This window comes from Corapipo altera, unplaced genomic scaffold, assembly GCF_003945725.1.
Source record: "Corapipo altera isolate COAL_440 unplaced genomic scaffold, ASM394572v1 98, whole genome shotgun sequence".
Classification (NCBI taxonomy): Eukaryota; Metazoa; Chordata; class Aves; order Passeriformes; family Pipridae; genus Corapipo; species Corapipo altera.
Genome location: NW_020884914.1, coordinates 1,698,503 through 1,725,161, shown reverse-complemented (window position 1 = coordinate 1,725,161; position 26,659 = coordinate 1,698,503). Strand labels below are relative to the sequence as shown.

The following is a 26,659-nucleotide window of genomic DNA, read 5'->3' as shown; positions in this document are numbered from 1 at the left end:
GGGGCCGGGCGATGGCGATGGCGGCGGGGGACGCGTTCCTGCGAGCCCGCGGCAGGACCCTGACCGCCTTCCGCCCAGGTACGGCCGGCGCCGGGCGGCACCGCGGGCGGGCACCGGCGGCTCTTGCCCGCCGCGCCGCCGGGCGGGAGGGGCGTGCGGTGCGGAGGGAGGCCCGGGGCTTCCCCAGCGGCGGCGGGAGGAGCTGCCGCCGGGGAGGGGAGGCGAGGGGGGCCGGGCCGGGGCTCTGGGCCGGTGTCGGCGCCGGGAAGGCCGCGCTGGGGAGCGGGTGGCGCGGGGCGGCCGCGGCAAGGGGGGACTTGAGGCTGTGGCCGCCCCGAGGGGCCGGGACCGCCCGGGTTTGTCACCGCGCTCCGGCTCTCTGAGGATGCCGGCGGTGCCCAGCGCCAGAGTCGTTTTCAAATGCTTGTCCGTGCTCCTAAAGCTGACCTGCATAGCCTGTGTTGGCACCAGCGCTGTGCTGGCGTGCGTTTGTACCTGTAAGGGTGACCGAACAGGTTACCGGTAGGTCACTGGTTTTGTTATTTAAATGAAAGGCAGTCGTGCAATGGTTCGCAAGTAGGGAAGGTCCTGCTTTCCTCAGGGGGCTGCAGCCTGTCTCAGGGTGCAGGTCAGCAGCACAGTTCCTCCCCTGGCCCTTCCAGGCTGTGCGGAGGCAGCACTGGGATCCCCTCGGCTGTAGCTCCGCTGGGGACGTGATTCCAAATTCCCCAGGTGAATAAGTGAGGAGGCCGTGCCGAGCCAACGCTGGCACAGCCACCTGTGGCTGTGGCTGGACCGACCGAGGAGCGTGTTGGACAGCTCTGTGTGTGTCACCTGTTTGTGATATTCTCCCAAGGATGGAGATTCTACAGTGTGCCAAGGTTTCCCAGGGGCACAACTAGCTCTGTTTTAAGAAATCTTTTCCTATTGCCATGCGTGGAAGGTCTTTTATTTCCTTGTATTTATGAATTTCAGGTTGTATTGGTTTGGTGAGGTCGGCAAGGCTATTCAGTCCCTACAGTCTTGTGGTATTTTCTTGGGTTTCGCTGGAAATATTTGGCTTTGCTTGTTGCCAAATAAAGAAAAATCACCAACTCGGAGCATGTGAAGTATACGTATACAGTCATTCTGGCAACCTATTAATTGCAGATGGTCTGGTTGGTTTGGAACAGAATGCCTAGCATTTGCTGAGGGGACAGATGGCAGACAAGCCATCTAGTTATATCAACTGTATGGTGAAATTGTAACAAAAGGAATGTTCAACAGCAGTGTAAAAATTTCTGAATAAAAGCTTTATCTAAGTACTTCTTGAAAATTGCCATAAGCATGGAAGAAAATATGTCATTTGGGAATCTGTTTTCCAAGTGTGCTTCTTCTTTCTCCTGAAGAGTCCTTGTTTGGAATTCTTTAAATATTAATTAATGCTTTTCTTACCACTGGTTGTTTTTAATTTTGTTCGGGACTTGTTAGGTGACCATAGTCCAGCTACCATCTTTGGATACAATACTTCTTTGTAAATAATTTACTTAGCCCTTTCTTAGCAGACTAAAGTTCAACACAACTAAATGATTGGGAAAAAAGAAAACAACACAGAACCAAGGGCTGATAACATTGAAGCAAAATTTCTTCCAGTTTAAGATGCAAATCAGTTCTCTGTGTTTTGTTGCTTTCCTCAGTCTTTAGGTTTCACTCCTGTGTAAACTTGTAGCTACACAGAGCATTTACTGCCACTGCTATGGCTTGGCACACCTTTTCCTTTTATAATTTGAGACCCATCACTGAGAGCTAAATTGTGGGGTTTTTTCTTACTGCCCTTTCTGCAAAATCACTTTTCCACACCCTGATATTTGTTCAGTCTGCTTTTAGGTAATGTGGATGTTATACTGTAACCTGCTCTAATCTGTTCTTTGTTATGGGACGTGAATCAGGAGCTAGAGGTTAGTGACCTAAATTATCCATGTAATCAATGAGGCACAGTAGTAAACAGTGCACAAATACCCTACTTTATTGGCAAGAGACCTTTCTGTGCTCTGACTTTACTTTTGAAATAAGTTATCTCTCTTTTCCACTCATGCGAAATTATGCTTCAGATGTCAACTACTTCTATTAGTATTTTAGTGAAGAAACAGGACCATATGTTTGGGTAAATGCCGTCTTCACCACTTCTCTCCAAAAGTCATGGGGTTATTTTGTTTTGGTTTGTTAAGTAGTATTTTTGCATACTGTACAGAGAATTCCTGTGAAAGTAGGTAAACACTTTTTTCAAGTAACTAGCAAAGTGATAGTACTGTCAGTTTAACTGGTTTAGAAGTGTCTGTTTGAACCTGTCTTTTACTGGTTTTATTTGATGCTTCCAAACCCTTTATCTGGAGCAGGCAAATAACCTGTGTTGCCTACTCACGTTCTCAGTTATGTGTGTGATTCTGTGTTCCTCTGTCATGCCTCCCTCACTAACCTTTTGCAAACTCTTCAAATTTATTCAGTTGCTTCTCATATTTTTTTCATTTTACTGTGTTCTCTATTCCTTTCCAATTCTTGCTTTTTTGCCATTGCTGAATGTTGAGCTGACTTTGCTTTGTAGCACTTGCTAGAACTATGGTAGTTTATATGAAGTTGGTGATGTTTTTCCCATGTGCACTATCCTGTATGTTTTTTGCATTGAAGTTGGTCAGCTCTTTTGAACTGTCACTGTATAAGAAATCTCTCCCCAGTTCTTCACAACCAGGCATGATTCTCAGGCCACCAAAATGGCTTTGTTTTACCAAATCTCACTTCCTTGCTATTCAGTTGCTGTTACAGATTGTTTTGAAGTTGTTGAGCAGTGTAGGTCCCAGTACACATCCAGATGGGATCTGTGTATCTTGTCCATTTCTTTTTTTCTCACCAGTTTTCTGTGCATGCAAGGACTTGCTCTCATATTTCAAGACCCAACCTCCTTAGGAGTCTTCAGTGAGTAACTCTTAGATGCCTGTTGGAGATGGGATCAAGTGGATCTCCCTTGTCCATGTAAAAGCTGTTGATTACTCTTTCTGAAGAATCAGTGAGCACAGTAGTTACTGTCTTTGTTAGAGTTTTCATTCACTTGCCTGTACAGATGCCAGTTTTGCAGTCAGTCATTACCAGATTGCTCAGGAAACTCCCTTAAATGCAGGTGTGACAGTGGCCAGCTTCCTGTTCTTTGGTGCAGAGGAGCTGGTTTTCACTTCTGAGGAGTTCTATGAATGCCACCTCATCTGAGTGGTTTCTTAGTGTTCATGTCTGTTGAATCACCTACTGGTGTTTTGGTTTGAGACAGGTCTGATGCACTTTCTGTTAGGCAGAATTCTCACGTCAGATCTTCACAGGTTCCTTCCCAATAAACGTTCATACAAAAACGTACCTTGTTTTTCTGCCCAGCCTTTGTCTTCAGGTGCATCTTGCGTGTCTGGAACATCTCTTAACCTTGGTGAGTGTCTGGCAGGCTACCTGCTCCTAATTCCTCTACAAAAGGCTTTATTAGTTTTTCAGATTTATGCCGAAATGTTCTTCATTTTTTTTTAGCTTGACTTCTCAGACTTTTGTATCTAACCTCCCAGTGTATAAAATCTTTCTGTTTTCTTTATTTGGATGCTTAAGCTTTTCAAAGGATGCTGTCCTGCTCTAACTACCCTCCTTATGGCTGTTATTTCACTTGTTTAGGCTGCCTGGATTCTTTTTGATTTTCTGAAGTTCTTAGTGAAAGCTGTGCATATGGTCTGAGCCTCTGGGATAGTGTCTTTGAATAGTTTCCATGCCGCCTTCAAGGATTTTTGCACTTTTTAAAAGCATCATAATTACATATAATTCGCCCTCCTTTGAAATTAAATACAACTGCAGTTGATTTCTTATTTTTTCTTGCTTTCACATAAGTGTTGGATCTTGGCACATTACGATTACTGTTCTAGAGCTCTTCAGCAGTAATATTTTTGAGCACTGATCAGAACTGCTTCCCAGCTTGCATATTCCATTCCCAATACTGTCTCCAACTCTCATATGAATTAGGCAAATTTTTACGTGGGTTTTGAGCAACTTTCTGTGACTTCACCTTGTCATTATGCAAGCCACCCCCCTTCACACCTACAGTTCTGGGCTGTAAAGTTTTTGTAATGAGTTTACATGTTAAATTTGGGGGTGGGCATAAAACATGACTAGAATTTAGCATTCTGTAGCCCTCAGTACAAATGAACTGTGCCTGAGAGGGCATTTCTTACCTTGGTAGTTATCTAAGAAGTTTGAAAGTACGTCTTTTGGAAACAGTAGCACTAGCTAATTTATGTGAGAAACTGTGTTGTGTCATTAAGTGTTTCTACTAACAGAATTTCTGTAGTACATAATTTCTAAAATAACTACTCTTTAAAAGGTTTTATTTTCTCTCTAAAAATGTGTTTTGATACCTGTTTTGAAGGGGTTTTTTTCCCTGATGTGAAAAATTGCACCTTTCTCAACAGGTTGCCTTAGTCATTCCTCAGAACCTTCAGTAGTCATATTTTGGTAGACCCTCAGGTGCACATGGAAAATACAGCTGAAAGAAATGCACATTTCATTAGATGGAAATCTTTTGAATTTGGACATACAGACAATAATGATAGGGGTTTTAGGCCATACCTATTCATAATATTTTAATAAATAACAAGAAATTATTAATAATTTAGTGCAAGTCCTTTATTGGTTTTCAAGCTATTTCAGGACTGAAAGCAATAAAAACAAATTTTTGCTTACTTTATTGTCTATGTTGTATCCATACTGACCTCACTTAAAAGATTCCATTTCCCTTCCTGCATTTAGGTTCTTTGGAAAACCAAGGTTGTGCTTCTTGCTTAATTTTACTTAGAAAAAGTCTCACAATTGCACTCAGAGACAGCAGAGACAGCAGAAGGCAGGAACCATGTATCTATTTCTGCTGTTCTTTGATCTTTCAGAAAAGTGAAATTGTTTCTCCTGACCAACCCAACATGACAATGAGGGCATTTTCCTATTTATTACTACCCATGGCTTACTGAGCAGGCACTGGGCATGTGTCCATGTTTGTTCTCCTCTGACACGATGGTGTCTAGAGAGAGACTATGGACAGGAGTAACTTTTCATAACTAATTAGTTTCCACTGAATACTGCAGAGTGTAGAGGAAGAAGAAAATTAATATACTGTTGAAACCAACGAATGCACTTTTTAAAATAATCTCCCCAGGGAAATGCTGGAAATCCCACCTGTACTGTGTGGCTGTCAGAGGCCAGTGGTTCCTGTGATGTTTGTGATCCTTGGAGATGGGGAAAGGAAAGAGAGGAGAACTAGGAAAAGCAAAAGGGGAAGAAATAAAGGCCCAGCAATGTTAGCTATTGTCCTCTAGAAATCATGAGGCTCAACTGAAATCCCACCTAAGTCCTTGAAGTGTCTTTTTGCCTGTGATCACAATCCATGGCTGAGGATTTCTCCTGTGAATTGCTGCTGACTACTTCGGTCCTTCACAGAATTAATCCTCAGATAAAATTAGCAGCTGGCACTGTTTTTCAGGCAATGCTACTAAAAATACATTGCATCGATCCTCTGTCTGTACTTTGGAATGCATGGGAGCAGAAAGGGAGTAGGAAGCTATTGAAACTGAGGCAGAATGTGTCCTAAGTTGGACATTCTGTGGCAATCAGCTGTACAGCAATTAAGGAGGCCTGGGAACAAAACGGATTTGAAACAGGAGGTTTCAGTGGCCGAGTGTGGAAGAGCAGCACCAGAGACATGGTTTGTCCTTCAGAAATGGAAAGGGGGTGTGCATCAGTTATTGGAGAAGTCTGCTGACTCTTCGCTGCATTTGTGTTTTCTTGTTTTTATGGTAAATTCTGAAGTTCCAAACAGCTTCTGTGTTCAAGGGGATGAGGAGCCAATTTGCAGGGATTCTCAACTCCACTCAATTTTGTGATGGAAGGGAGAAGGCAGAAGAAATTATTGATCAAATCCTAATCTTCTGTTGCTTTACCTGGCATGCACCTTGTGTAATACAACTGCCTAGCCCAGCTAAAAGCTTGAAAACTGAAACTCCTAGTGAGAAGGTTCCTTTAATGTTATTGTTATTCCCAGAGAAGCCATTGCTTGCTACGTTTGAAGGGATGATAGTGATTGTAGATGCTGTTTAACTGAAACCTTAAGGAGTAGCATCTAGGACCTGGATCGTGACTGGATGATTACTGCAAAAGCAGCTGTTCCCTCTCCCACCACTTGCATCCAATGCTGTTTGTTAGTTCCCTCTGCCAGACTTTGGCATTCCCCTGGCATAGAGGCAGAATGATTTTTGTGAGCACTCTTGAGATTCAGTGCAAAGACCAAAAAATGGCTCAGACAGATTTTTGTGGTGCCTGACACTGGGCAGAGTTTCCTTTGCATGACCTGCAGTACCTGTTCTGCTTGGGGGGGGCCAACAAACAGCTGGTGAGGGAGAAAAGTAGGGTACAGAAGTTTTGCTAAGAATTATTGGGAGAGGGTTCATTGATCAATCATTTAATTGTCAGGCAGAAGACATCTGGATCTGTCTGTGGTTGTGGAAGATGCTTTTACCATCGGTTTCACTTTGCTGCCCTCTCACATATTGCCTGTTGAAAGAGCTCTTGTGCAGGCCTATTCCTGGACTTTTAAGCAAAATTACTAAAATTGCAACACTTGAAACTTCAGTTGGATGGGTGTTATGCCTTGCACAGATAAGGAAAAACTTGCATAAACTCCTCTGAAGACAGACCAGTGAGGGCAGTGAAGAGTTATTTCCTGGGTGAGCTGAATTAAGAACAGGCTCGGGGGTTGGTGCAGCAGGTGCAAGTTTGCACTGGTAGTGTTATACCAGTACAACTCTCTTCATGATATTCTGCTTTTATTTATAGTACTTTATAGTAATTAAAACACATTCCTGATTAAAAAAAAAAAAAACACAAGAACAAACAAGTAGTAAGTTTAAACAGAGTGTCCTTATTTTGTTCCCATATACTTTTGTTTTGTGGGGAATAAAATCACTGAGTACCATTTGATAACTGGTAAGCTAATGGAATTTGGTGAAAGTACTAGAGTTATTTGTTTTTAAATAGTGTTTCTAGTTGGAGTGATCAAATAACGAATCAAAGGTAGAAAATATTCAACCTTACTCTTATTTTTGTAGCTACTTGATAAGTTATTGAATGCCACAGAAACAGCTATTGACTGAATTATTTGACTAAGACCAGTTAATTAAACTAACATTTTAAGTAAATGTTATTTATGGTAACCCTGATTCCTGGATCTCTTCTGTTGTCCCTACTTCACTTTTTTCATTTTATATTTTTCTTTCCTACAGGAGAATATAGCATATACCTTTGCATCATTTTCAGTTCCTTTCTTTTTTCACCTCCTATCTCCTTCCTTTTCTCCCCACTCTTCACCACCTCCACCCCTGCATCTTCTGTTTCTCTTTTCTTCTGCCACTTCTTGATTCTGTCTGTGTACTGAACTTCTTTTTTCAAATTCATCTTATCAGTCTCTCTCTCTGCCTCACATGACCATCGCTCACCCACTCAAACCAGAGCATCTGTGCACAGGCTTGGAAACATTCAGGTACTTAAAACCTAGGCAGTTCCTGTATTGGCATGAACATATCAGGAAAATAAAATATCCATGAAGCTTATATTAGAATAACCCCTGCTCTGGCTTTTCAACCTGTTTTGCATCAGCTGTGCATGTGCATTGTCTGCTTGCCAGACTGCTGTGTGTTCAAGCATTATATATGAAGCTCCTGGTTACCTGGGCCCTGGGCCAGTCCTGCTGCCTGTGCCTCCCATCCTGGACTGCTGCAGGTGCTCCAGCTGCCTTTGGACAGACACTATTCTCTTTCAGAAAGGGAAACACAGCCTGGCCATAATTGATACTTAAAACAAAGACTAGCTCTCTTTCCTGAGTAGTTTCTGTAAAAATAAATAAATGTTTCTATATTTTACTTAGGCTACTACAGTAAAAATTCCTGGCTTGAGATTAATCAATACAAAACAAGTAGATTTTGCTCAGCGTTGATTATCAATACTGTCCAGAAAAGGGACAGGTGTTAAAACTCCTGCCATGTTGTTCCAAGATTTGGTACTTTTCCCCATTTAATGAGTTTGAGAATTGTGCCACTCCTCCAAACCAAGTTCCTGTTTCAGACATTCCCTTTTTTCAGTTCCATTTTGTAAAGGTCATTAAGGATTTCTTGATGCAAGCTTCCTTAACTGATTTTTATTCTATGGCTTTCCACTTATAAAAACTGTAAGCTGATTTCTCTGCACAAACAGTGCCTTTGATGCAGCATGTAAGCTGCTTTTTATGGCAGTCATATCTTTTCATGCAAGTCATAAAATAAAAACCTAAATTGCTTTGTGTCACTCAACTGGTTCCATAAAGCTTCTGTTGCAAACTCATGGATAGATGGATCATTTCACTTCTAATAAGTTATGTAATTTTAATTCAGAATTAAAAGCTAATGAGTGACTAAAAGTTTCTACCTATAAAATACGTGATTACTATTTCAAATAAGTCAATGCTGGTATATAAATAATTTTGTTTAGATATTAAACGTTACTTTAACTAAAGTGTGGAAGCTTTCATTTGGCAAAATGATCTGATGCCATAGCAACAGATGGCAATTACAAGCAGCTTCTGGGAGTTGCCCACATTCCTTATCCCTCACCCAGCCTATCCCTATCCTCAGTGCCAGGAAGGAATTCTGACCTCTGTTTTCCAACCTTCCTTGAAAGAACCATACCCCCCTTCTTGCAAAGTAAGAAGCTCCAGTTCTTGTGGAAGAAAACCAAAAGCACATTCAAGGTGGAGATGCTGCTTGCTTCTGTTACTGGAAGACCAGCTTTGCCTCAAACTGAATTTCAGATCAGATTTACGTAATATGGAAGTATATTTATGGATTATATTTTAATTTTAAATAATTTGCTGTATCATTTTCTTTTTAGATTCAGTTATAGATTAATGTAGTCAGTGATTTTTTAACAGTTTAAATGCTGTTTAAAAAAACTCCAATAACAGTAAATGTATTAAGCCAAATACAGCTCTCAAAACTGAAGCATTCAGGTTGCAAATGAGTGCATATAAACAGCTGGAGAAACCAGTGTGCTAGTGTTTGTACTTCAGTTCCAGCTTTTCCCTAAAGCCATGAGAACAAAAAGCATTTAAATCCTTAATAATTTAAGGAAAAGTCTACTGGAACCATAAAATGTGAAACTTTTCTATGTTTTAATTAGTTAATTAAAGAAGCAATAATTGGAGTCTTAAAAGAATCAAATGAAATCTAACATTACACACTTGTGTTATGTTGTAGTCTTGTAGTTTCCATTTGCTATTTGCTGAATTCTCCACATACTTTTCCTCTAATCAGTCTGTAATTACTGTGTGGTATAATTAGATTAATATACTTTCATTTATTACAACTACCCATTAGAGGAAAATGTTGTACTTCTGCCTTTATATTTGCCCTGTATGAGTGACTACAGAATTCTGTACTTCTCTTGAAGGAATGTCAACCTACTTAGGTGAAGAACAATCCATTTAATGGTACATGGAAACTTTCACTCTCTTTTAAGTGTCTCTACTGCTTAAATTTTCTTTTTTTCCCTCCTTTTTTTCATTTTAGATGATGAGTGCCAATGGAAGGGGCCCTTCTACTTCATCCAAGGAGCAGATCCTCAGTTTGGACTGATGAAAGCTTGGACATGTGGAGACACTGATAATGGAGATGATGAATGGGGAGAAGAAATCAAATTAGCAGAGCAAGCAGTGCAGGCCATTAACAAGCTAAACCCTAAACCCAAGTTCTTTGTGTTGTGTGGAGACCTTGTCCATGGAATGCCAGGTAAGGCAATTAAGTGCAGAATGGGGGTTGTAACTCCCTTTATATTTCAGATTGGCAATAAGGCTAATTTACTTTCCTTGACTTCAGAATAGTCTTTTGTAGGAGTTGGTATGCTACTGTTTTGGTGTTTTGGAAAAGAAGTGTGATTTGTGGATGATTCTTGAGATATTATTTCAATTTCTTCATCTGACTTCCCGTGTCATTCATTTTAGGGCTGTATTTTCATTAGTTAATTGCTTTCTTTTCAGTAGGAAATTTTCTTTGAAATGAAAGTCCTACGAATACACATTCAAATTACTTCTCCCTAAAGAAATTGCTGTGAGAAGACAAATAGGGGCAGTAGCCATTGGGAAAAAACAGTGACAGGAAAATAATAAAAAATGGATATGGCCTTTTGAATACCTAAAGTGAGTAAAGCTCAGAGAATTCTCTGGCTTTCTAATGCTTAATAAATTCAAATGCTGCAATATTCAAATTTTTTAAATGCTGAAAGTCAAGGAATTCAAGTTTTAGCAATTCTCTGCTGTTGCTGTGGGAGTTTGAGCTCCGTGTGTTTCTGCATGCACTCAGGAGGAGCAACAGACCATCTAGAAAGGTGAGTTACAAAGTTTGACAGCTACAGCTTTCAAACAGATTGGTGATATTATCTATGTGAAGAAGAGAAGTACTTTTCTTGGAAGTGAAATAAAAAGTGATGTTACCTGCTGCCAGCTGGTCTGAAAAGCAGATCTAAGCACGGTGTCTTACATTTCTTAGCCTTGATAAGAAGCAGAGCTGCCCACAGCCTTGGCTGTGTGTCTGGGAGCACAGCAATCCACCAAGGGACCTTGCAAATAGTCCTGTGTGCTTTATGTAACACTCTGCCTTGCACTCCACTTGCACCTGAAGTGCTGCTGCACCAGCAACGTTTTGAGCATGTTGGAGACCTTTCCCTAATTCCTTCAGTGTCCTGCAATGTTCATTTTAAAACTTAGCTGTCAAATTGATTGACATTATTTAGAGGCTACAGACTTACTTTTGATCAGAACACAATTTTTCTGAAAGAGTGGGAAAGTGTAAAAACCAACAGATTTAAGCTTGATTGAATCTACTGTGTAACACCTCAGTAGCTTGATCATAAAGTGTGCCATTATGGAGTCTTGTTGATTTATGTGCTTCCATTAATTTTGGAAGTTCAGGTTTAACCCAGAATCATAAAATAATCTCTTCTTAAAGATCATCCGTCCTTCCTGTAGCAGAGTTTTAAGAAATATTTTGATTAGAACTTTTAATTTGTATAAGTGTTCCAAATATTTTGTCTTCAGTATCCCTTATAAGAGGAAGGAAATTCAGTACAAATAATGGGTGTTCTACATCCTACCTTTTCAGCAAACAGAGAATCTAAGAATTTTTTGAGCAAATAGAGATTTTCAGGTAAATTGAGCACATAAATGTTTGCAAAACTGAAGACCAGTTGAAATTGCTTCTTTTCGGGGAGAAATTTAAATATTTTCACTGTTCTAGCTAAGGATGTTTAGACCTATGTAGTGCATATCTGTAGTAGAATGGTTCTGTAATTATTTCATACTTCTTGACTGAGGAGTCTCTCCCAAGAATAATTGCTCTATCAATTCCCTTATGTTCAATAAAATGCAGGATAAAAAATTCATTTTTTCAGTAGACAAAAATCAGAAAGTACATGAGACAAGACATTGATTGAAGTTTAACAGTTGTGAATTTGCACATGCATCTTCATGTCTCAAATGGCCTTTTAAATCACTTGTGTGTATCACCTGTATTAAAACTGAACACATCAGCATTACTGGAGGTGTATCAGTTACTATTGCAGGGTGGTTATTGAGAAAGTGAAGTTCAGCTCTGTTTTATGATCTATTGGCCAATGTCTGACAAGTTCTTTGGATTATACTGCTTTATAATCAATGCCTGTCAATAAAACAGGAGGGACAAAACAGATCTTCCTTGCTTCTCTTAAAACAGTATATCGTGGAGTACTAAGTGTAAAGTTTTTGGTGACTGTTTTAAAGCATGCACTGTAGTCATTTAGCTGGAACAATGTGGAAGCCTTTTGCACAGGAACTCCAAGAAATCTCAGAATTCCAGCAGCTAGAAGTGATGAACAGAATCCTGATCAGCTGGGAAGCAATCAGGCACAGCACTTGGAATCCATTACAGATGTCATTAGAGCAACGGAGTAATCATATCTTGGTATTTAACTGCTGATTAAAAGTAGTTTGTAGTCTGAATATTATTTTCAGAAGTTTTTCTTGATTACATAATCAAGAATAGGATATCTATTCCTGGTAACACTAATATTGTGGTACATAATCAAGAATTTTAAGCAATACCTTACAGTGCAACTGTGTCACTGAATATAATTTTTGCAAACCTGGATGCTTACACCAAGATACACAATGACAATGAAAGGCTTGCTTCTGAAGACATTTGTGTGCATTAAATATAATATAACTTACTGTGGCAAAAATGGTAATCTGCAAAACGCAAAATGTTGTTGATTGGATAATGTGTTTGTTTCACTGCATTTTTCTTAACCCCTGGAAATTAATTTCTGAAAGTGTTTTATATCAAGTCGGAACTTTCTGTTTTGTTGTATGGCAACTTCCCATATTGTTCCATTAACCAACACCCTTTGAGCCCAGCAGTCCAGCCAATCCCTCACCCATCTTGTTCTCCACTTGTTGTGGACTGCAACATCCTGACTCCACAGCCAGGGTGGTTACAGGGAGGTGCCTCACAGTGACACCAACCAGCCCTCCCAGTACTCTTGGATCCATCCTGGCAAGTCCCATGGGCTTCCTTGGGTTGAAACTTTTCAGGAGATACTTGTTCTGTCACCGGTACTTCCTCTGCTCCTTTAACTCTGGGAGCATTTCAGTGAAGGCAGGCAGAGGAAGGTCTGAGTGCCAGTCACTTGTCACTGCCTCCCTCAGCAGGGGGGTTGTATTGGCTTTATTATTTTATTGCTAAAGTAGTAGTAGAAGCTTTTGCTGCTGATCACACCCTTCACAGGTTTCAGCCCTCAGGGAGCTTTTCCTGACCAGCCCTGCATGCCCAGGTACTTTTACAATATTCTTCCTTTCAGGTCTGTCTTTGTTTCCAACTCCCTTTTACATCCTTTTTTCATTGGTACTCAGGCATGAATTCCTCATTTAGCCACATCATTCTCCTTACAGCCTACATTTTTCCCCCCTTCCTCAGTATCCAGAAGGATCATTCTTGTGTTAAGAGGAGCTTGTCTTTGAAGACATGTCAATGCTCTCAAACTCTTGCCTTTCAGAGCAGTCTCCTCCAGGATCCTGTACCAGTTCCCCTAATAAGCCAGTCTGCTGTCCTGAGGCCCCAGGACAGCTCTGTCTTTGGTGGCTCCTACAGCCAAGGCTGCCAGAGATTAACACATCCCCCAGAACTGCTGTGACTGTGAGTGGTAGGACCAGGAGAGTGGGGCCTGGATGGCCCCTCTGTGTCAAGGGGTTCTCCCAGACTTCTTCCTGGACTGCTGTCAGCAGGTATCAAGGGGATTAGTCTCCTAGAAGAGCCAGGTCTGTAGCAAAAATCCCACTCTTGGTGGCTGAGATCTCCTCTGATCCACTGACTCAAGTTTAACAAGGCTGGTGTCTGTTCCATAGAGTAGTGCCCTCCAAACTCTGAGGGCAAACTCCCCTGCCTTCTTTCTTGCCTAGCCTTCCTGTTGTAGTTTAACATGAAGCACTGTACTTCCTTCTTCATCCCATACTTCAGGTGTAGCTTGCTGTCCAGGAAACAGTGTCTGCATTTCACCACCTTTTGTTACAACAGCAGAGAATTCAGCTATTTGCAGCCCAGGTCACCCTGCTGAAGCCACCCAGAAACTCTGACTGTGAAGCTGAGAATCTGGCAGCTGTTGTTATGTGGCCGAATTCCTTTGGAGGAAATGGTTTAAGTACATTTTATTAATGATGCTAGTGCTGCCAGTAACTTGATAATTCTAGCCAGCAAAGTTATTTATGCAATGTATTTAGACCAGGTGTTTAATTATTTTTCATTAGTTTCTCTGCCTGCATGGGTAAAAGACAGCAAGTCTGCTGCAAACTGACTTAGCTCTGACTGTAATAAAATGTAACTGTTTAGAGGCTAAATGAAATGAGACTTGTCTAATATAATGTGTATAATCAAAAAAAAACCTGATAGAACTTGATTAAGCTTGATCTGTTAGCAATGTGATAATGGATCAGTGAGCCAGTAATGTTTATGCCTGCAGTTTTAGATTCATTTGTGTGTATATGTTAATTACAAAAAATCAGAATCACTAGAATTGAGTACTTGAAATACACTGTGAGTACTTGTACTGATTCCTTTAGTTAAATGAAGGCATAATCTCCAATATACACGTTTCCTGCCCAGGTCATGCAGTGCTCTGTAATCTGACATCCACCCTTTCTGTCAGTTAAGTCCAAGTAGTGATATTTTTCTTTTTTTTTTTCCCCTGCCTTTGTTTTATATTACTGAATTGTTTAATTAACGGGTTTCAAATGGTTATTTATAGCACAGTTCTGAAACATTTAATTTTGGTGAAGGAACCTTTAGATCTGCTGCGGTGAGTGGAAACATCACCTGACAGGTCAGAACCATAAGTATTGTGCTCTACTTTAGAATTCCTTTATTTTGCTGAGAGGAGGGCAGGAGGAGGATGCCCATATCACTTACATCTGCCGTTTATAAGGTCGTTTTTCTGAAGGATTCTCCTTCTTTTTTATATCCATTTCCAAAGAGCAAGTCAATCCAGACAGCTGTGTAAGTGATGGCAGGAGACTGAGCCATTGTATTTGAAATACACTGAATTCCAGTACAAGAATTCTGTTGTCTGCTCTTCTGCCATGCCTTGTCAATTAATTATGTTGATACTACTTCTTTTTAATTAATCTGCCTATACTTTAATTTCTCTCATTAGTTTCAGAAGCAATGTTCCATCTTGCTTTTTAGTTTGTGCACATCAGTATAAGCAGTTGTGCCTTTCATGCTTTCTTATTCATTCCTAAGATCTGGTGTTGTGGGACTTTTTTTTTAATAGATTTTTATTCTTTCTATAGCTGATAAAATATTTAAGTGGTCCTACTCATTTCAGACACTTTCAATCTGTTTTTTAAAACTTACCTTTCTTAGCTCTCTCCAATTAGTTGTGCTGCACTCCCTCCTCTAGGACCAGGGCTGTGGGGAGAGAGGAAGAGAGAGAAGGAGCAAGGAGCTGTTTTTGTGTTTGCTGGAGTTAGAACTACTCTGTGCCATCTTAGACCCCAGCAGTGGCCCTCAAATTGGTACACTTAGCTGTGCTCTTCCACAAAACAAATGGAACAGTGTTTAAAATTATTTGTTTACAGAGACTGGGTAGATGCAGCTTTTCAACTAAATTTTGTCCAACTTTTTGAGTAATGGGATATTTTTTGTTTAACTCACCAATGTCAGCCAAAGCCTGGATTGTTCACCGTGGTAGGGCAACAACATGGAGTAGGTCAGAATATTGGTACCTTAAAGTATGATAAATCATTCATGCTTTTATTAATGTATCTTTTGTAAATTGAACAAGTTGAAACATCTGATTGTTTCAATCAGCTTTACAGAGCTGCAGTCATATTTAATAATGTTTCTTGGTGTGCTTGCTGTCTGTGTCTCTTGCTCTCTCTATCTTGGACCATATTTGGATTATAAGATCTTCCAGGATTGTGTCTGTTCCGTATTTGCACGTTTTTACTGTGCCATCTGATGAACGTTTCAGGCTGTGAGCCCTGGCGTGTGTTGTTGCTGTGAACAGTTTACACATGAGGTGACAGGACAGGCCCTGACAACAGACAAGCTGAAAACAGAGGTCCCCAAACTATAAGCAGCTCATTGATTGTCTGTTGCTGGCTATTAAGGCAAGGATGGAAATAGACTATTTTAAGTATAACAAGGGGGAAAAAAGCAGCCAGGTAGGGCAAGGCACCTGCTGCAGCTGGGGAAAGCAGTGCCCTTGAGCTGTGTGCTGTGTGTGGTGGTGAAAAGGCACAGACTTACCCTACATTCATGAATTTGGGAGAGAATTGTCACAGAATCTCTGTGAGATTGCAGGAGATGTGAGTGCACTGCCTGCCTCAGTGTCCCTTCCTATTTCTCTCTCCTTTTCTCTGCTTTTTCTCTTCTTCAAGCACGGTGGGCCCCTGCCTTCCAGCTGGGGTGTGTGACTGTCCTGCTGCGGCTTCCAGGGTGCCCAGCTCTGCTGGGACCTTCTCACATGCCAGCCAGCTCCCCATGGCTGCATTCCATGCTCTGTGTGTGTCTGTGCATCTCTGGGACTTGTTTTCCCCCACAAATTCGCACGTTTCACTAACACTCTTAACTCCTCCATAAAGCCTCAGTAAGTCATATCAGCTCAATTCAGCTAATTACAATTTTGGGCAACAGTATGTGCTTTATGTGAAAAGCAAAACTGCTGGCTGCATGTCTCCTCAAAATTATATACGCTATTCTTTCTTCCATGCAGTGTTTCTTTGTACAATAAAACAGGCAATGATGTGCAGCGAGATTTTTAAAAGCAGGTGCCAAATACCAGGATTCTGAGTTCATATTTAGACAGCAATTAAGGGACAGGTTTTCAAATCAGCATGTCTCCATTTGACTCCTGCTTGACAATTTGATGATCAGAATACAAGATGAGATGGGCACACTGGCTTTTATACCATCAGTATCTCCTTATGGGCTCTGACACGTTCACAGTAGAGAGTGAAGTTATTTATGTTCAGAACAGACAAGCTGCAGAGCTGAGGAACATCAGAGCTGATGGTTCTGGTGACCAGACAGCGGTATGGCTTCATTTCTGTTTATAATCACTGTAACATTTGAAGGCATCCTCTCTCCTGGGATAATTGCTAACTGGATTTTCCTGAGCCTCTTTTCCGTGCCCAAATTTGATGTGCAACTGTCATGGTCCAAAATCTTTGTCTCTTGTTTCTGGTAAACACTGAGTGCATTAATATGACTTCCTCCAAAGTGTAGTTTTTATAGATACACTGCAGCATGATTTAAGATTTAGTATCACTGCAAACACCTGCCTTAAAGGATAACTCAAAAAAAAATTCTTTAACTTGCTCAATTTTCTAAATCAGGGGCAAAGCACACACTGTAGCAAATGTTTCTGGTCAAAGCAGTATGATTTAAAATCTATTGTGAATATTCTAAATTCTCTTGGGCTGGGCAGGAAAGGTCAGTGAATACTGTTGGTAGTTGGTACCTCACAGGAAGTCCCACTTGTCTTTTGGTTTGGGATTTACTAAGGCACACTTTAAGGAACGTTGAGGTACTTGTCGAGTTTCCCAACTTTAATTTATTTGATAAAGTCCACAGTCATTTGCATGTGTATGTTCTTCCTTCTTAGGAAATCTTTCCCAGAGATTTAATGTGCAAACTTGCACATTTGCAGTTGCTGTGCAGCTGATTCAGCCCGGTGCCCTTTGCAGGAGTCAGACTGCTCTGCTCGTGTTTGATACGTCAGAGACGAACTCGCTTGGTCACATCTCAGTGACTGAGTTGTTGGGAGCTTGGAGATTTGCTGCTGGTGGGTTTTGCACACAAGATGAGATCTGAATGTAATGCTGAAATCTGCATGCAAATGCTCAAGCTACCATTTATACATTTGTGAACTGAATAAATTACAGAGAAATGTCAGGTCCAATTCAAGTTCTTAATGTTATATACAGTGAATTAGTAAGACATTCTACAAAGGAAAAAAATGCCTGATAATGCTTAATGTCTTTCTCAAAAGGTGATTTTACCACAGTAAATCTGTCTGTGAACTGCTTTTATTATTTCTTTTAAACTACCATTAAATAACCCATTTTGCTAAAACAAAGGAACATTAAGTTAAAAAAAAAAGCTTGCCAGATAAAATCAAGCTGCTCTGCTAGTCTTTAAGGGAGGCATGTACATAAGGAGGTATTTTATAAAGTTTTAATTTTAGCTAAAAGTACAACAGTTCTTTAAAAAAAAAATCCCTCTCTCTTCTAGAAGGCAAGAGCATGAATGCTGATGTTTGATTTGTCTGTGTAACAGGCATGAGCGGGTTAAAAAATGGTGCCTCAAATATGGTTCCAGCTTTAAAAATAACTGTAAGCATGTCACCTTTACTATATTTGCTTTCTTTGCCATTTGAACTGGCTGCTTGCTTTACTAACAAAAGCAAGTTTGTGTAGTTTTTTGAATTCCCATCAGTGTGGCACAGCTGGGGAGGAGGCAGCTGTATTCCACTGTCACTTGCAGTTTCAGCAAAATTGTCAGCTAAATCCCAATTCCTGAATCTTTGTCAGTGGAGATTTGTAATAGAGCATGAAGGAGAAAGGACATAGATTGACTTTTTAAGTGCAAGGTAGAAGCAGAGGCTTTGAAATGTTTATACTGAATCAGGCTGTAGGTAAAAATTTTATTTTTTTGAATGGAAGATAAAATTTTTATTAATATGTCACTGCCTGATCAATAGGGCAGTGTTTAGGTCTGACTTAATTTCCTGACAATAAGGTAGCTTAATCTAAATAAACTCACTGCATCCATTTCTTTTGCTATTGTAACCTGACTTTGATATGCTTGGTAGGACAGAGTCCAAACCAAAATGATTCTCGGGTATTTTCTTCTTCAGACTCTTGTGCCAATATTAATTAATAATGTCTAAGAATTTGGATAAGTAACACAATATTTGTTAAACATCTAATAATAACTGTTTCGAGGAATGTCACTCTGGTTGCATAAATAAACATTTTATAGTAATTATCTGATTCTAGTAAAACCTAATGGAGCATTCAAAGCCTCCAAACAGCTCACTGTGAAATTAAATTTGCTCTCATCAGCCCAAGAGTAGGGAAGCACGAGAGATCCTCCATGCATGTTCAACAATCTCATACCATTGGGCTGTCACATACAAATATCTAATCTTCAGCAAGTATGTATTTATTTGTATTTTAGACCACAGTGCCTAGTCTAGTCCGCAGTTGAAATGAGAAATCCTGCTGACAGTAACTCTGTAGATATTAAAATCTTTCAGATGTAATTCATTACACTGTTTTCCCAAACACTACATTTTATGATACAGCTAATAAAATCAGTACTGAAAATCTAGTACAAGCAGTAGATCTTTGTATTAAGTTCGTTGTTATTAAGTTTATTGTTGTGCTCCTGTAGCACTGGGATATTTTTTCCTGTTTTTGATGATTTCATCAGAAGCACAGACCCAAAGGCAGTGATGGCCTGTGCTTGCTGTGACAGCTCTGCATTGCTGGGAGATGAGTGAGGATAAGAGCAGAGTTGAGCTTAAGGAAGGATAATACTTATTTTCACAGCAGAACATGGAGCAGTAAATGCCATGAATTAGGTTGTTAAGTGGGCACCTGTGTGGCTGGGACTGAGAAAAATATCAGCATTTGCAGTCATTATATTTAATGTCCTGCACTGGAACAAGGAGCAGTTGATCCCCTAATAGGCTTCCTTGTTCACTTTGGGGTTTTGTCATTGCTTTAATGTAATAATTGTTAATTATTAGCTTAAACTAGAGTTAAATTTTCTTCTTGTTTCAGTGCCCAAAGTTATATAATAAATGTAATTTGTGTTTTCATGCAGGGAAATTTTTTAGTGTGATCACTTTTTGTGTCTCAGAACAGATTATTACTTGTTTTGAATGTACTGAAAAAATCAGTTGCTTACAGCTGTAGACAAATGAGTATTCCAGCTTCTGCTTTTCAGTGGAACTAATGAGATGAGGTCCTTTATAAGTTAGACTGAGTAGTTGGTTTGTTCAGTAGTGAATATAGCCATATTTACATTATTTTTTAACTGCATAATTTTTTGTTCATCCTAAAATTGTCTTCAGGCTATTTGAAGATTAGAAATATATGTCTAAAGAAGAGAGAGGAGACATTTTAGCTATTACAGCACAGACTAAACCAAAAAACCTATTTCAGAACATGACCATAATGGGTTTATTAAAATTGATCAGCTTATTCTTGCATGTAATAATTTGGAATGACGCAGTGGATTGCAGGAGTTCATTAAAGCAGACACCAGAGGGGAGGCTTTTAAGTTTAAAGCAAGAAACAGTGAAGAGAAGAGACTAAGGAGTAAGACTGGACTGGGTGGCCAGAGAGGAATTTTCTGTCTGTGCTCGTGCCCTGTCTTATATCACAATTTTATAGCATCCTAGAAAAAATGAACGTGAAGTGAATTGAAGACCACAGTGTTTTGTTCTAACTGTTCATGGACCGTCAGGGAGTCACTGCTTTTATGGGATGATAAAAAGTAAACAAATGAGAAGAGGGTAAGTCAGGAGGAGCACTGTTGAGATGGGGAAGGGCTGGAGGGAAGGCAGCACAGCGAGGAACAATGGCTGAGCTTTGGGGTGGGCAAGCTCTGTCTGCATCAGTGCTCTGAAGGGATGCTGGGCTGCATTTGCAAAGATCAGAGGAAACTGGGTATTATTATTTGAGATGTGACAAGATTAGAGCTTAGTTAAATTTATATTTATGTCAGTGCATAAAAATCAGGTGCAATAAAGATGCAGTTGCAGAAGGAGCCTGGAAGATACAGTGTAATGTTGATGATACCGTGGGGTTTGGACCTGTGTTGCCTCTAAGTGACAGGCACAGCAGTGGGGCTATCTCTGGGTAGGGTCAGCTGAGGGGGGTGATGTAGGATCCTGATTGTAGCCCTGTTAATCTGGAGTCAAAGCCAGGTATCCAAAACAGCAGTAGAGGTGAAAGGCAGTGCTGTTTTGACAGGAGGAGACTTTCCCACAGAGATGGGGTTAGCAGTTAAATTCCCTCCAGTGAAGGTACTTACAGAAAGAGCTGTGAATATAACCTTGGACTCCCCTCCTCCCTGGAAATTTAGGGAATAGTGCTAGGGAAGGTCTTCCAAATGGCATGCAAAAGGAGTAGGGCAACTGCAGACAGTCCAAAAAAAGACACACCAAAAAAAGGACAAATACCTGAAGAACAGGGAAGTGCTCAGAACAATTAGACTTTTTGATTAAAGCAAAGAGGCCCAGAAAGGCCCAGTAAGGCCCAGAAAATACCCAAATCCTTCTGTGGGTTGTTTATAACAGTCATGTGATTGCTTTGAACAAGAATTACTTGTCTTTGATGATGATATCAGGAGAATTACTCTGACATCATAAATTACAGAAGGAACAGGCCCAGTGTTTTTATAAATTCTGGTTTCTTTGGTGGTGTTTTGACACTTTCTATTTTGCTTTTATCAAATTTAGGTACTATTTCTATCTGATATTTTGTATAGTATTTTCATCTGCAATGTAGCTCTTTCTTCCTTGTTCTTTGATAATCAGTCTCTTGGGTTAAACATTGTCATATCAGAGGTTTTGGGGAGTGTTGCTCATATAAAAGTTAATTTTCTTTTTTTCTTTTTCAAATGGAAAATTTGTACTTTTCATTAAAAATTATGTGTTCCCTTCAAGTTTGGGACACTTTTAAGATACATTAAAATTCTGAGTAATTTAGAAATCCAGGAAGTGATTCTGCTATATTTTTACATGTTGTTAAGATGGCTGAAGATGTCTTGGGTACTTCCATCCTAAAGGCTTCTCCTGCCTTGGGGGGAGGACTTAAACTTCTCCTCACATCAACACAGAAGTTGGGGTACCAACTCATCATACCATTATAACTTCTCCCTTTCCCTCACCTGATCCATATCAGTAGAAAAGCTGGTGCTACTGTGAATTTATTGGTAATTTTTCATCTGGAATACTTCTGGAGGAAAAGTTACAATGTTGGTGGAGGTCACTGTAAGGGAAGAGTTGCCTCACAAAACTTGCAGTCAGCATGCCATGCAGAGATACAGTTTTGGGGTAAACACTGCTTTTAAGTTGTTTTTAAGAGCTAGAGCCTTACAAAAACCGAACCCACTTACAGAGGTGCAGTATGCTGTGGAATACTGCAGTAAACTGTAACTGAGGATTAGTAGCTAAAGGATTATTTCTTTGGCAGAATGATCGGTGAATTCTCCTTCTGCTGACTGAAGCCAAATTCAGCAAAGTACTTGCTTGAAATCTGCTCTTTCAGCATGTCAAGGCTGGTTGTCTTGACTCCTTTAAGCAATGCAGAAGGAACCCTGGAAGTGTTTAGGCAGACAGTGATACACAACAGAGAGATGTTCTGCAACAGACACTTTGACATTGCACCTTTCTGCTCCTGTTCACATCCCTCAGCTTTCAGACATGAGAGACTGGGAAGCTGTGGAAAATTGTGCACAGCTGCACTAGCAACAGTTCTCACTTTCATGTTTTTATAAAAGCCAAACTGCCCTTTATGGGCTATTAATTTGCGAATTCATTTATCTCAGGGCAAGACTTTATTTACACAACCTGACATAAAGACAGAAAATTGTAGCCTGGGATTTAAAAATGTCACTGCACATGATGCCAGGATAAACAGCACAGAAATTTATTTCAGTTGCATCTACCCTGTCGCTTCCCAAACTGTTTTTTTGCATTACCTCTCAGCACTGTATTATTTCCCTATTCACCTACAACAAACCTCCATCTAAGCTAAAATAATGCATGTCATCAAATAGAAACGTTCTTCATAATAATTGGAATAATTAACTGTTACAGCCAGCTCTGTGCCTGGTAGAGATTAAAGGGATACTTTTTGTGCTGTGGCAGTGACCACTGTAGTTTTCTGATGGCTTCCTCCTTTACCACTTTGATTATCTTCTCTATCTATTACAAATTCAAAGGGAGGTACCCTCAGGAGGGCTCTTGTGGCACAAATAGTCTGCTGTGCAACAGTGCAGCCCAGGGTTAGTGGCAGTCCAGCCCTTCCTCTCCACCACTACACCAAGGGGTGCTGAGACATCACTCCACCTTTTCCCACCTTTCTCTCCCTGGGTTTCTCTTCTTTTGAAGTTGTTTTGACCTTCTACCAAGAAGAGGTCAAGCCAAGATACAATTGTTCCAAAAAATCTTTACTTAGTATGATTTCCTGGGCTCTTGGGCAGAGACCTTGTTTTCCGTTTCAAGCAATCTGTTTTCTGCAATAAAACACTGAATATGTTTCTCTGTTGCTATAGAAATAATATTACATTAAATGAGAGAATCAGTGCCCTGCTGTCGAGAAATCTAATCTAAGTGTTAGTCTCTAGAGCTTGAATTTCACCGCTGGGAAGAGGTATACATAATTCTGCAAATTATTTCTGTAACTTATGCATAAATGTCTTTATACTCTGCAACTGTTAGCTAAATTTCCCAAAGTGATAGCAGGGAGTTTAACATGGTGTAATGTGTTTACACAGATCTACAGAGCCTCCCCCCATCGTGTTTCCCCGCCCTCCTTCCCCAAACACTTCCACATTTAGAGCTCGAAATTTCCAACTCTTTGCATGGGAAAGTGGCAGGAAAAGCAACACCCTCAGCCAGGATTGTTGGAATTTCTGGTGGTTATTGTGTAAAGTGCAGCTTCTCCAGGTAACATGAGGTGTCATTTGCCCTGGTTTTTCTGGGATTAATTTAGAATTAACCTAAACTGACCACAGTCCTGGTACATTAATATATCCCAAAAAGTGATCTACTTTCCTAGATCATTTTTCTGGAAAGTCCACTACTTTCTAGACTCCCCAGGTATCATATGCCTGTATTTCTCAAGTTACTCAAAGACTTCCCTACAATAACTTTCTACCCCATGCAGCAGTTAAACCCAGGAGAGTTGTGGATTTTGACTTTATGGACCTCATATCCAATCTCACATCTCTCTTTACATGTAGCCATAATTTAGCTTCGAAATGTTTTTTTCCCAGTATTTTTCTAAAGCTGTAGAATTCTAGTAACAGCAATAAGGTGATACTTTAACCTGTGTCTGTAGGATATGTAGAAGAATCACAATATTTGTTGGTAATAATTACTAAGGCTCAGTGTTTGTCAACGTAAGTATTTTGAAGAAATGGTGAAAAAAGCTTTTATCTCACAATACAGGAACCGCTTTATAGATTTCTATGTATAATATATATGTGTAGGCACAAAAATAGAACAGAATTTAAGAGTACCTGATGATTGATTTGCAGAGAACTGTGTGCAAGTTTGTGTTAGAAACCTGAGTTCAGAATTCTTGTAAAAATCCTGTTACAGCTTCTTGGTTAAAAAATGCAGTTATTATTTGTGAAATGGGCCTGTGCTAGATATATGTTATATATTGCAGGACAAAATATAATTTATATGTGTTTATTTAATTCACAAATAATAAATGTATCAATGGCATCTAATTAAAGATTAATCTTCAGAAAACCTAACAAAACGTCTGTTGTCATTAGAATAAAATAGCTGGGTCTTTTTCAAACAATCTTTTTTAAATTTTTTTCAGTGATTGTTAATTAATCTTCCTAGGCAGGGACAAATTTCTGACAACCAGAAGAGTAACTGTATGGTTTGCATATTAATCTAAAGGCAGAGATGCAAGAAAAACTAGCAAAGTACACAATTGCCTTTCTTTGAAATTAATGGCATGCTCATTATTAAGAGACTTATCATATAAATAAGTCACCACAAGGCACTAATTATATTTTTGCTGTTAAAGTAGTTTTTGTAAGGAGAAAAAAAAAAGGAAAAAATTAACAAACCCAACAACCTTTTATTCTTTTGCACAGCCATAAATATAAACCAAAAGTTGACCTGGTTTTTACCCTTTGTACTGTTACACTGTCCAAAATTGCTGTATTTTTTTCACCACATCATCAATATAGAGATGAAAAAAATCATCCTGATGAAGCTGTTGGTGTAAAACAGTGACTGTGGCATCACCTGCTGCTGTGCTGGGTGTTGGTTCCTGTCCAGGGCCTGCCTTCAGGCGAGCTACTGGAAATGGCTGAGGACTTGATCAGGGGGCAAAAGGGCTGAGTGAATACACAACATTAAAGTGAAAATGCATTCCTGATCACATCTAATAGAGAATATTTTCTTACTGTGCTTAGTTCCATAAACAAAAGCCAACAGTGAGGGTGAGAAAAGATAACAGAAATACTCAAATGTTTTGTGGTTGTTTTTTACTTTAGGAACCCTGTGGAGAAAAAACCAAGTGCAAGATTTAAAGAACGTTCTGAAGAACACTGACCAGGACATACCACTGGTGTTTGTCAGTGGGAATCACGATGTTGGGAATTCTCCAACAAGAGAAACAATAGATGATTACTGCAAGAACTGGGGAGATGACTACTTCAGCTTTTGGGTTGGAGGTGTTTTCTTTCTTGTGCTGAATTCTCAGTTATTCTTCGATTCTTCCCAATGCCCTGAGTTGAAGGAAGCCCAGGATGTGTGGCTGGATGAGCAGCTGGCTGTTGCTGAAAAGCAGAAATGCAAGCACATAATTGTATTTCAGCACATCCCTCTGTTTCTGAGTACACCCAATGAAGACCATGGTTATTTCAACTTGGAGAAATCAGTTCGTGAAGAGATAATGGAAAAGTTTCATAAAGCAGGTATTTTCTCAAACTTGCCTATTCTTTAATTTTTGTTTCAAATTGTTAATGGCTCAGCCACCAGATAAAATGCATTTAACTTAAATGATCCTGTTTTCAAGGAATGTTAGATACTGCTTGTGAGCCTCATTGTTCCCCACAGATCAAAATTATTAACTGAATCTGGTCACCTGAAAAAAGAACCAAACAAAATTTAAAACTCTGAGTGATAAGTAAAAAGCTAAGCATAAAAAATTCTTTAACAAGGGTTCCATTTTGCAGTTATAAGGCAACCTGAGTTTTTCCTGCCTGCAGAGGGGAAGATCAGGTATTACCATAGGAGAAAAATACAGAATTTATGTTTTACATAAAACATGGAAACAGAATTCAGAATTACCTTGGAGGTTGCTTTCTCCCACACTGAGCCAATTTTAAACCGAGAGTGTAATGCACTCCAGATATATTCAGTGTAAAAACAAGTCTTGCTCTGCTAAAATCAATCCTTTGCATATCCATTGCTAATAGGGGCCATCTCTGGGATGAAGGGCAGGTGGAACACGTGCTAAACAAGTCCATTGTGCCAAATCCCTGAGCTTTGTCTGGTGCCACTTGAATGCCATGGAGACAGACACAGTACCCAGCTACTCCTCCACGCTGTTCCCATTGTTTTCACTTAATTGCCTTCATGTTCCTGGAGTGTGCTAGTCCCTCAAAATTTCCTGCCATCACTGCATCAGTGTCATTTTCTCTGTATCTATAAGAGAGCACATTATTTGGATTACTGAACAATGCACATTTTTTATGATATTGTTCCTAATTTACCATATAATCGTTAAACCTGGACTCATCCAAACTCAGCCTGATTTCCAAGCTCTGAATCTCCTGCTGTTTCCAATCAGCAGGGCCAAAATTCACAGCTATCTGAGGGCTCTCCAGGGCACTGATATATTTGCAGATTCAAGATTTACAAGTGGTTTTTTTCCCCATGAGGAGACATGCTGAGAATACCTCATAATATCTTTTTTAATTTTTGTACCAGTGTTAATACAGTGTAAGTATTGCTGTTGGAAGGTCGGGCAGCTCTGTGACTGCTTGTGTACTGTGAACTAAATCACATCCTAGTTCAGGGGGTGTATCCCAGGAAATCAGCATTAATGTGGAAACCAAGGCAGTCCTGTTCTACAGCTTTCTGTCATCCAGATGTTTTTCTAACATTTGGCAACACTCAGTACTGGGAATATAATTGATGAAGAGGTAAAAGAAGTTGTGCAAAACGGTCATTGTAACATTGCTGTTATGTTATCGTGTTTCCTAGAAGGATCTTTCAGACTGATTCT

At 39.8% G+C, this 26,659-nt stretch overlaps 1 protein-coding gene across 6 annotated transcripts in view; it reads left to right on the top strand.

The window, feature by feature from the left end:
- CPPED1 (calcineurin like phosphoesterase domain containing 1) overlaps positions 1-26,659 on the top strand; it is a 41,161-nt gene that overhangs the window by 564 nt on the left and 13,938 nt on the right. The window contains exons 1-3 of one of the 6 annotated variants that reach the window (XM_027655088.1): positions 7-78; positions 9,639-9,857; positions 24,921-25,343. In XM_027655088.1, the coding sequence (XP_027510889.1) occupies positions 12-78; positions 9,639-9,857; positions 24,921-25,343 (709 nt within the window). In that variant the 5' untranslated portion in view covers positions 7-11. Of the gene's footprint in view, positions 1-6; positions 79-393; positions 523-1,873; positions 1,938-7,490; positions 7,580-9,638; positions 9,858-24,920; positions 25,344-26,659 lie in introns of those variants that run through there. The other 5 variants (XM_027655092.1, XM_027655090.1, XM_027655091.1 and 2 more) reach the window with 5 other exon arrangements.